The sequence below is a fragment of the Rattus norvegicus genome, chromosome 1 (assembly GCF_036323735.1).
Source record: "Rattus norvegicus strain BN/NHsdMcwi chromosome 1, GRCr8, whole genome shotgun sequence".
NCBI lineage: Eukaryota > Metazoa > Chordata > Mammalia > Rodentia > Muridae > Rattus > Rattus norvegicus.
In genome coordinates this window covers 87,858,044-87,868,678 of record NC_086019.1, presented here as the reverse complement: position 1 = coordinate 87,868,678, position 10,635 = coordinate 87,858,044, and the positions used below count along the sequence as shown (strand labels likewise).

Sequence of the window (10,635 nt, the reverse complement as noted above, 5' to 3'; positions counted from 1 at the left end):
CTCTCCATTGGCCTGCGGGGCGGTTCCCTTTCCACAACAGAGAGATTGCGCGGGTTTTAGGGCAGCCAGAAGTATTTTATTTGCGAGGGTCAGGAGTGGAGGTCGTAGGTGGGGACAGACAATAAATACCGAGGAATGTCGAGTCTCAGTGCATCCAAAACGTGGGTCCCGGAGTCTGTCAGTGAGTCAGAGAACAAGGTCAATAAATACCCACACTGCCTTGGGGGTGTGTGCAGCCGTGGCTCCGACGGGAGAGTACGGGAGTGTACGTGAGGAAGGAGTTGCAGAACCCCCAGGAGTGAGACTGTCCGAAGCCAAAGACTCCCATGTGTGCTGGCAGAGGTCTTGCTCATCCTTCCTTATGGGAATGGGATGTCTCCAGAGATAAGGGACTTATTGCTTATGGCTTTTAACTGATGGCTGGGGGCGTGAAAAGTGAAATCGGATGAGCTGACCAGTTTGCCCATCCACGTCGGGGCTGAGTAAAAGCATGGTTGGCGAATGCCTGGGCTGCAGTAGTAGTCAGCAGTAGCTCTGCAGGAACCGGGGTGCTGGGCACGAGCCCTCTTCCTCCCTCCCCAGCCGCCAGGGGGCGGGCCCGGATCACAGGAGCGGAGCAGGATAGGGACCCAGGCTCACAGAAGTGTGGAGTGGAGCAGAGCAGTGGGGGGTCGGGGGTGAATATGGGCACAGAGAGGCTCTGGGTCTTTCTCTGGTCACTCGACCTTCCTAGGAGGCCTAAATGAAAAATGGCTTGGAGTCTTAGGGTTCAGGGGGCGAAGGTGGCTCCCGAGAAACACCAGACTGGGGTGAGACGGCCGGTATAGGCCACCAACCCAGTGCAGCCCAGTGTGGCGGCAGCAGCCAGAGCAGCGGCGAACAGGAGCAGGCAATGCGCCTCGGATAGGCCAGGCCTAGGGACCTGCAGGCGAGAAGGGTGGATTAGCACTAGGCCACAGGGACCCACTGGCTCCTGGGAGCCGCCCAGCCTACACCCATAGATGGGCCTCCGAGAGCATCTCTGGTCCCCACAGCCCGCAGCTAAAGTTGGTCTGCTCGCAAGCCTGAGCTCCGGTCGGAACTCATCATTGGCTACTTCGCAGCAGCCTGTGTTGATTGGCCGCCCGAATACCCTCCCTCCCTGCGGTAGGCCGAGCTCCACAGAGGCAACATAGCAAGCAGTGGTGACACTTAGTGGGCAGAGCTAGGCGGAGGCCCGCGGCGGGTGGACGTGGGACATACCCTGGCAGGGAACAGCAGGTGACGGCGGTGCATGGGGCCTGGCCCCACCAGCGGGCACTGGCCCACAGCCACGGCCGGGGGGCCATCTAGCTGGAGAGAGAAGGGACAGGTGACCCGATCGGAGCCCAGCCCGGCAGCCCTCAGCAGCAGGGCGAGAGGCAGTGCGGGAATCTAGTCCAGGCCAGAACGGGAGTGTAGGCAGTTTCCTTGGGGAGGATTTGGTGAAAGCCTGAGATGAGGGAGAGCTGGTAGATGGTGCATGCTGAGTGAATGAATGAAGGGCATCTTTCTTCCGGAACCCCCAAGGAGGGTGGACCCTAAATGTGGACGGGAGACGGGCTGTGGGTAGCAGATCTAAGCGGGGAGTCGGGGAGGGAAGAGAGGGGTCTTACATGGGAAGGTGGATCCGTGGCCCGGGGACTGGGGACCCCCGTGACAGCTGGAAGGAGAAGAGAGAGGTGTATGGAGCGTGGAGGGCGAAGAAGGGCGGTGGCGCGACTGCGGTGTCCCAGCCTGGACTCCTCCCCTGCCCCAGGGTTCATACACCCAACGTGCCCCATCTCCACCCGGCGTCCTCCTGGCTGGGAGTGCGTGAGGGACTCGCCTGCAGCTCCTGGGGCCTGCAGCATCTCCATCCGCTCCTGTAGCTGCCGAACATGCGCCTCCAGGTCTCGGTTCCGGACCTCGGCCTCCTGTAGTTGGCTGTGGAAAGATAGGGCGGTGAGGCGACCTATCAGGTGAGGAGACTGCAAAGGTTGCTGCTCCCTTCCCCTCCCCCCAGCACCTTGACCCCCTACCTGGAGAAGTTCTGGTTAGCGGTACGGATGGCCTCCAGCTCGCGGCTCAGGCTCTGCCGGGTGAGAACCTCTTCTTCCAAGGCTTCCTGGAGCTCCCGCAGCGTCACCATGGTCTCTGTCTCAGCCGGAGGGACAGGGACAGCCGCGGGGTCAGCCTCTTCAGCCTGTCGGTGGGGATCAGAGTTGGGACATGGGACTATATCAGTCCAGCACTTCCCTCCACCTCCATTCCTCCCACCCCTATTCCCAGCCCTGGGTCTCTGGGGACAGACAGTCTAGTCACCCAGGAACAGGAGGGCTGGAGTCAGAAGTTTAGCATGTCTCTCCGAGCTCCACAGTGCTTCAGACAACCCTGACTTTACCCATAGGCCTCCCCAGTTTGTGTCTTGTCGTTATCTGCAACACCCCTCCTTCCAATGCCACCGACCTTCCTATAGCTTTTAAGAAACCAGCATCCCACCTGAGGGCCTCTGAACTTGTTTACCAACTGACCATAAGAACCTCTACCTCAGACTCAGTGGTTGGCAGCCCCTCCCTCCCAGGCCCGGTTGGTGTTGCTTTCTGACCCCACCCCCATGCCAGGAAAGCATCTATCTCTGAGCTATCCCTAGTTTTCTTTGTTTTTTATTCCAAGACAGGGTCTCATTACATAACTCGAGCAAGCCTTGAATTTGGGATCCTTCTGCCTGTGCCTCCTGAGTAGCTAAGGTTACAGGATGTGCTGCTGAGCCAGCTGGGGACAGTCCCTTACTGAATCAACAGCCTCACTGTTAGCACTGCAGGTACACCCACCCAGGAAGCTTTGCCCACCTCTCAGTCTACTCACCGCTTGATCCGGTGGGGACACGGGGGGCGGCAAGTCAAGCCCTTGCAAGTCTGACACAGGCAACTGCAGGGCCTCTAGTTCCATAGGGGTGGGGTCCGTGACCTGATTGTCTCTGAGAAGAGGAAGAGGCTACCAAATAGGGATCTAGGACTCCCTAGCCTGTGGATACCAGGCCAGGCCCCTAAGACCCCATGGCTAGAGGAGGTTCAGGGCAGAGGGAAGAGAGCAGACGACTGCCGGGGCCTCAGCACCTTGGCTGCCTTGCTGGCTGCCTGACTGTATAACTACAGAGAGTGGGCTGGGTCCAACATGTTCTAACCAGCATGAGGTGCTGCTTGCAGATCGTGAAATAAGTTGTCCTTACCTGTGCAGACCTGAGGCATGTCTGATGCTGGGCACTTGTGTGAGCATCCTCTACGTGTTCTCTGCTTCCTAGTTTACTCCTAAGATCCAGTCTCTTCATTTAATTTTTATTTTGTGGCAACAGGGATTAATCCCAGGACCTCATAAATGCTAAGTAAGTTCTCTTTGTAGTTGAGTCATGGTTTCTCTGTGCAGCCCTGGCTGTCCCGGAACTTACTCTGTAGACCAGGTTGGCCTCAAATGCAGAGGACGTCCTGCCTCTGCCTCTGCCTCTCAAGGGATAAAAAGTGAGCACCATACCTACCTAGGCCTGCCTTTCTTTCTTTCTTTCTTTCTTTCTTTCTTTCTTTCTTTCTTTCTTTCTCTTTTTCTTTCTTTTATTTATTTATTTTTGTGTGTGTGGTTTATCATTATTGTCTTTTGCACTTTTTTGAGACAAGAGCTCATGTGACATAGGCTGGCCTGGAACAGGCTATAGCCAATGCTGGCCATGAACTTCTGATCTGCAGTGCGGGATTAGAGGTGTGAGCCACCCTGCAGACTGAATGCTGTGCCGAGGCTCACACACTGAGCACTTTACCAACTGCTGCAGCTCCAGCCAATACCGGGGATGCCTCTTGGACTGAGGCGTGCTCCCAGCCCATGATGAACTGTCTTATTGGAATAATTGACTTCTTTTTTTCTCTGAGACCAAGGTGTACACCAGGCTAGCCTTAAACTTGTGATTCTCCTACCGCCAATGTTTGTTTGTTTTGGTATTTTGAAACAAGCTCTCACTATCAGGCTGATCCTCCAGCCTCAGCCTCCTCAATGGTAGGGTTATAGGTTATACACTAGTGGATGTTCTTCCTTCCTTCCTTCCTTCCTTCCTTCCTTCCTTCCTTCCTTTAGACAGAGTCTCCTGTACACCAGGCTAGCCTTAGATTACTGTATAGCCCAGGATGGCCTTGAACTTGTGATCCTCTTGCCTCCACCTTCTAAATACTGGGACTGTAGGTTTGTGCCACCACAGCTAGCATAGTGGATGCTTTTAAAAGGCTTTATTATAAGACCAGGCATGGTAGTGCATGCCCATAAATCGCAGCACCCCAAGGCCAGCTTAGACTATATTAACAAGATCCTGCCTCAGAAAACAAGACAGAAAACTTTTTAAAACTTAAAAGTTGTTTTATTGTTATGTGCTCTTAAAATAAACTGTCAAATTTCAGGTTTGTTTTCTAAGATCCTGAGGACTGTGGAATGCCCTACAAACATGAAGGTCACTAGCAAGATTCGGGAAGGCTGAGTCTGAGATTCTTAGGTTAGACAGCTGGACTGAGATGTCACAGTGCAATGGGCAGGACGGACAGAGCTAGGAAACCAGAGGCCTGGTCTCAAAAGCAAAACCAAAAATAAACAAAGCACATGTGTACCTGCTTTCCTAGTCTCACGTCCACTTGATACAAGCTAGTCAGTCATCAAAGCGTGTCTCCTGCCTCAATTAAGGAGATGCTTCCCTCTACAGGGCTGCAGAGATGGCTCCATGGTTGAGAGCGCTGACTGCTCTTCCAGAGGTCCTGAGTTCAATTCCCAGCAACCACATGGTGGCTCACAACCGTCTGTAATGAGATCTGATGCCCTCTTCTGGTGTGTCTGAGGACAGCTACAGTGTGCTCATGTATATATAAATAAATAAGAGCAGCCTGGTCTACAGAGTGAATCCCAGGACAGCCAGAGCCACACAGTAAGACCCTGTCTCTAAAAGACTTAAAAAAGAAAGAATGCCTCAAAAGATCAAGCTACAGGCAAGCCTATAGGGCATTTTCTTAACTAGTGATTAATGGGGAGGCTCAGCCTGTTGTGGGTGGAGCCATCACTGGCCTGGGGTCCTGGTTTCTACAGGCAAACAGTCTGAGGAAGTCATAGAACCACGTCATGCGCAGCTCCCTCCATCGCCTCAGCGTCAGCTCCAGGTTCCTGCCCCATTTTGAGTTCCTGTCCTGACTTCCTTCAGCAATGGGCTACCATGGGGAAGTGTAAACCCTTTCCTCCCCAGCTTGCTTTTGGTCAAGGTTCATCACAGCAGCGGAAACCCTAACTGAGACAGCTAAGAATCCTAGGTTCCAAGACTGAGCCTCGAGTTGACTGGCTAAGGTGAGCCTGCACACACAGGCCCAGCAGTGGACTTACCTTGAGGCCATGCAAGAGTAGGAGTAACCCACAAAAGGCAGGTGCACCCCGAGTGCCATGTCTTCCTGCATGTCGGACAGTGTCTCCTGCAGAAGAGGGACAGGGCTGTGTGGCTAGCAGTTATCTGAGATGGCCCTTCGCCCCTCTATGTTCATGGCATAACTGCCCCCATTAAACAACTCCCTCATTTTCTCTTCTGTACTGTTGCTTCCTTCGGGGCTCTGCCCGTACCAGACTTTTCTCTCTGACAGGGCCCAGGGCAGAAGCTATTGTTAAACGCTGAGAGCACTCGCCTGAGAAAGGACCTCGGCATCCTTCTGGGCTTAGCTCAGTTTCCTCCTCCAGGAAGTCCTCCAGCATATTCCAGGCTGGGTCAAGAGCCCAGCCCCCGAGTTCCATTTTAGTAATGATGAGTGGGACCTCACTCACTGTCTTGGGGACTGGTCACCTATGTGTCCTCACACCTGAGTGGACACATGGCAGTGCTCTAGGATAATGATTTGGGACCTGGAAAGGCCATCAGCACTTTCTTTTTCAAGAGAGGGTCTCACTGTGTAACCCTGACTGGCCTGGAGTCACCAGAGATCCCCCTGCCTCTGCCTATGAAGTTCTGGGGTTAAAGGTATGCACCACCACATCTGGCCAATCACCCCAATTTTATGGAAGAGGTTAGGGAAGTCCCCTCAACCAATCAGGAACTGCAGGTACGTACCCCGCCCCCGCTCACCATGGCAGTGAGCCGGTCCTCCACCACATCAAAATTGCATGTGTCTGTGGCACCCTCGAAGTCTGGTGTGAAGGGGGGCACGCTGTCCCGGAGACCCTCCCAATCAAGGCCAAAGAAGAAAGGATGCTTCTGGAAGTCACCTGCCCCACCTCTACCGAGCCTTATCTCAGCAGGACACAGCAGCCCACGAATGAGGTCCTGAGCTTCCTCAGGGACACCCATGTCTGCCCGAGGCAGAGACAAGTGTTCCTATTGAGAGAGAAACTTAGGACTTAGCCCTGGGCTGCAGAGCTGGCTCAGTCCTTTATGAGCAGTCATGGTTCTGTTTCCCAGCACTCAACATGGCAGCAGACAGCAGTCTGTGACTCCAGTTCCAGGGGATCCCATGCCCTCAGACCTTCACGGGCACTGACTCAGGGCACAGACAAACATGCAGGGAAAACACTTACACACATAAGTACCTCCCTACATGGTGCCCATGCTTACCCTGTAATGCACAATTTTGGCATACGTCTCGGCTGTGGAGTCGGCGTAGAAGGGTGTCTGCCCATAGAACATTTCGTAGGCAAACACGCCCAGTGCCCACCAGTCACACTCTGGCCCGTAGCTGCCTGCCCCAGGCCCTCCACCAACAGCCTGCAGAATCTCAGGAGACAGGTAGTCCGGGGTGCCCACAGCCACCAGCGACCTCACCTGTGCCAACCAGACCTGAATGCTTAAGACCTTTTCTCTGACTGTCCACACCTGGTGTACAGGACATCCTGACCAAGCTCCCCTCCTGCACTTCACCACAGCCTCCTACATCACCCGCCTCCTACATCTGGTCCTTCACCACGGGGAGATTTGCACCAGGGTCTTCCTACCGTTCCATCAGGCTGCAATTTGAGGCAGGAGCCAAAATCTGCCAGGCGAATGTGCCCACATCGGTCCAGCAGAATGTTATCTGGTTTGATGTCCCTGTACATAGAGAGAAAGGGGAAAGTGTGCTTTCTTGAAAATTTTCCCTCTTAGGTCCCCAGGTTTGGGTCTGGTTCCATCCCAACCAGGATTCTACAATTCTAGACCCCGGTCCTGTCCCCAATGGGATCCGACCTTCAGGTACCCTTCCTTCCCACACAAACTCTGCTAACCCTCCAAGGGCCCCGCCACGCCCACCTGTGCACGTAGCCCAGCCGGTGCACCGAGTCTATGGCCATGACAATCTCGGCCAGGTAGAAGCGCGCCATCTCGGCGGGGATCCGCTCCCCAAACTTGCTCAGCAGCGTTAGCAGGTCCCCGCCCACGTAGTATTCCATGACCAGGTACTGGGAGCAGGTGTGTCACAGGGGTTTGGTAGCCCCCAAGACTCCCAGAGACACCCCGTTCCCAAGCACAGGGCACCCCCGCACAGTGAGAGCGCCCTAGACATCGGAAGGCCAAACCAGATATCACCTCCTGTCTCAAGGAAGGTCCCTTCTGTACCTGAGACACAATCCTACCGGCCCCCCAGCCTAGAGCAGCTTCTCCCTTCTCCAGCCTTCCTGACTTGGGGCAATGTAATTGTCACTCTTTCCTAGTCACCTGAACCCGGAGCTCACCAGGTAGTTCTCATCCTGGAAGGCAAAGTGCAACTGTGTGATCCAGCGCCGGTCCCCTTTCACTAATACATCCCTTTCTTCCCGGAAGCATGACACCTGTGAGGTAGAAGAGAAGCTGCAGGAGGTGAGTTGGAGCGATGAGGGCGCCGCCCTCATCCCTGACCCTCACCTCGCCTCTCTTCAGCATGTCCCACTTATTCATAATCTTCATGGCATACACTTGGCCGGTCTGTTTCATCTTCACCACCGCTACCTAAAGGCAGACCGGGGATGACAGTAGAGGTGGAAGGGAAAACCAGCAAGACTCATCCAGACAGGGCTCCACCCTTATCTCCACCCAGCCTTAGCCACGCCCCCAGCTCGCACACCACCCCCTAACCACAAGCCCCGCCCCAGCCTTAAATTCAAACTCATTCATCAATTTTTAAGGCTCTGCCCCAGTTGTTATGCCCCACCCACCTCAAGTAAAGTTCCACTCCCAGGCCACTCAAGACTCACCTCACTGAACGCCCCACGCCCGATCACCTTCAAAATCTCAAAGTCATCCCTCTGCAGTCGGACCTCCTTAAGCCTTGCTGCAATGGGCTCCACTAGGTGGGGGTGGGGGGGAGGAGAAGAATCAAGGGTCACCAGAACACTAGGCAAGGGTGGTGACCTTAGTCGTCTTCTTTCTGCCCCTTAAATTGGCTTTAGGGTTCTGCTTTCAAAATCTCTGTGATGTTTGGGGGACCAAGAACTGCCTGTTTCTGCAGGGCTGCAGGGCAGAAAGGGAGTCAGAGGGAGAAGCCAGAGCTTAAGGCCCTTCCTTCCCTCCCATGTGATGATCAGGGTACTAAGTCAGGTCACCGGAGGCTCTCATTTAATGTCTCAGGCCACAGCCTCCAACTGCAGCTGTATCTAGCACAGCCAGCACAAAGTGAAGTGGGGGAGGGACATAGCCCACCGGCATCCTGGGCACTGTTGGAAGCGCATTCTTGGTCTCTGAAGGGTGCAGGAGTCTTCTTATAACCAAAGCTCCAGAGGATAACGTCCTGTGCTAGGGTGGCTCAGCAGGAAGGGAGGACAGCTAGGTCTGAGGCTGGCGACTGGGGGTGGGGGAAGGGCAGAGGGAGGTCAGGTCTCCCTTAGGGAAGCTGTCAGAACAACCCAGAGTAAAGGTGGAGGAGGAATGTGTAGGGAAGAGGGGAGATGGGGGTCACAGAGAAGAAAGGGGTTCGGGAAAGTGGGCAGACAGGGAAGACACAGCCAGGGCTGAGGCTGGGGGGGGGGGCAGGAGAGAGCCAAGGCGCTGAGCCCTTTTAAGGCAGCGGGAACCCAGGCCCCCTCCCCCGCCCAGGCCTGGCAGGGGAGGGGCCCACAGGATGCTGCTCAGGCCACAAAAGGACTGCTCCTTCCCAGAGGGTCAGACCCCTGCCCCCACCCCAGTTCTCAGTTTACCCTGCCAGGCCAACCCCATACTCTGCACAAAGCAGTTTGAGGGAGATACTGAGGGCTGGAGAGGAGAAAAAGTCTGTCACAGGCTTAGTGGCCTAATCAGTCACCTCCACCTTTCTATCTGTGAAGCAGGGTAGGAGGGAGAATGAACTAGGGTCAGACATTGGCAGACAACCTGAGGACCAGGACCAGGACTCTAATGAAAGGTACAGAGCAACAACACAGGCTGTTACTTGTGAGAAGTTGAGGTAAGCCAGGGCTTTGGCTGAACGTTGGGCAGGGGCAGGTAAGGTTCTAGGCCTGTCTACTAGGCCCGAGAAGACCTGTAGGGAAGGGCATTTAAGTCAGCAGGGGCATTAGAGGTCTTGAGCTAGGACCATGAGAGCCATGAGAAGCCAGGAGGGATCACAAAGGCGGGGGAGGTACCAAGATGCTAGGGATAGGCACTCAGAAGCTAAAGTTGTTCCTTCCTCCTTAATTTGGGGAACAGAAGGGGTGCTTGGTGGCGCCTGTCTGCCAGGCTGGCTCTCCCCCAGGGCCTCTGTGAGTCACTGTGCCCTCATAGCTCCTGGACACCTGTCAGGGCAGCTGGGGAGGCAGACGCCAAACACCTGCCTATGGGCCACACCCTGGCAGCTGCCCCATGCTATCCCTCCCCACTCTGGGAAACCAGGGAGGGCTATAAGGGTCCTAGAAGAGAAAGCTGCCAGGTCCTAGTGTGGGCGCAGGGATAGCATGAGGCTGTGCCCACCCAGGCTTGCATTGGCTGAGTCATGGGTGGCCTCCCTGACCCCACCAGGGGAGCCTGGGATCAAGTCTTGAGTTCTGCTTGGCTACCTTACTGAGAACTCTCCAGGCCCTCCTGCCCTGCCACAGCCCATTTTTGCCCTGTAGACCCACCTCTGCCTTCCTACCCATACTTACCCCATTGCAAAAAGTCGGCCACATACTTGTCCTGGGCTAGGTGGGAGGCGCCCAGCTCCTGGTGGACGCCCAGGAGAAGGTCGAGCAGGGGCTCCAGCCCCAGGAAGCCTGGGTCCAGCACCAGCTGCTGGAGCTGCCTCAGCCGCACTTCGGCTGACATGTTGGGCAGGCAACACCATGGCCCCTCCCCGGGCCGGAGCTCGGGGTCCTCCCGTCACGGGGCCTGGCTGCCCCTGTCCAGGCCCCAGAACCCTGGCTGCATGTCTGCCTGTCCCTGACTATCCCCTGGGTCTCTCTGGCCAGTTCTATGCCTGAGGCCTCCTCCTCTTTTCCCCACCCCTTGGCCCAGCCCCCCTCCCGCCTCCCAGCTTTAACCCCTCCTGAACCAACACCCCAACTTCCTTCTTCCAGGGCCCCTCAAAACTCTTTTGTGCCCAAGTCAGGGGACAGAGTAAGACTCCTGGGTTGCCCCCCATTGCCTCTCCCCACCCACACAGAGGGTACAGAAGTTACAGGTGTGAGGTGTCAGTGCCCAGAAGAGCCAGTCTGGACTCAGAGCTGGGAGGATAGGGAAAA

At 55.6% G+C, this 10,635-nt stretch overlaps 1 protein-coding gene across 23 annotated transcripts; it reads right to left on the bottom strand.

Moving 5' to 3' along the window:
- Positions 1-54: 54 nt before the first annotated feature.
- Dmpk (DM1 protein kinase) lies at positions 55-10,385 on the bottom strand. 23 transcript variants are annotated; one of them, XM_063261336.1, is made up of 16 exons: positions 10,060-10,253; positions 9,219-9,230; positions 8,200-8,338; positions 7,871-7,954; positions 7,702-7,797; positions 7,280-7,428; positions 6,988-7,081; positions 6,611-6,817; positions 6,110-6,373; positions 5,398-5,483; positions 2,866-2,977; positions 2,040-2,203; positions 1,847-1,944; positions 1,635-1,681; positions 1,243-1,332; positions 55-922 (listed from the first exon to the last, which is right to left on the bottom strand). In XM_063261336.1, exons 1-16 carry the CDS (start codon positions 10,236-10,238, stop codon positions 770-772), a joined length of 1,974 nt encoding a protein of 657 aa, XP_063117406.1. In that variant the 5' UTR covers positions 10,239-10,253; the 3' UTR covers positions 55-769. The 23 variants fall into 23 exon arrangements, with proteins under 23 accessions (XP_063117406.1, XP_063117403.1, XP_038967182.1 ...); XM_063261333.1 differs by having other exon boundaries at positions 1,243-1,328; XM_039111254.1 differs by lacking the exon at positions 9,219-9,230 and having other exon boundaries at positions 1,798-1,944; positions 8,200-8,291; positions 10,060-10,385.
- Between the last annotated feature and the right edge of the window lie 250 nt (positions 10,386-10,635).

Bases quoted from the DNA above. Each gene is read 5' to 3' on its own strand.
- Dmpk (XM_063261308.1), bottom strand. From the start codon at position 10,219: ATGTCAGCCGAAGTGCGGCTGAGGCAGCTCCAGCAGCTGGTGCTGGAC. The intron at 8,292-10,059 runs GTAAGTATGGGT...ACCCCCACCTAG, and splicing joins GGCCGACTTTTTGCAATGGG to TGGAGCCCATTGCAGCAAGG. The intron at 7,082-7,279 runs GTGGGCGTGGCG...CTCTATGTACAG, and splicing joins CGGCTGGGCTACGTGCACAG to GGACATCAAACCAGATAACA.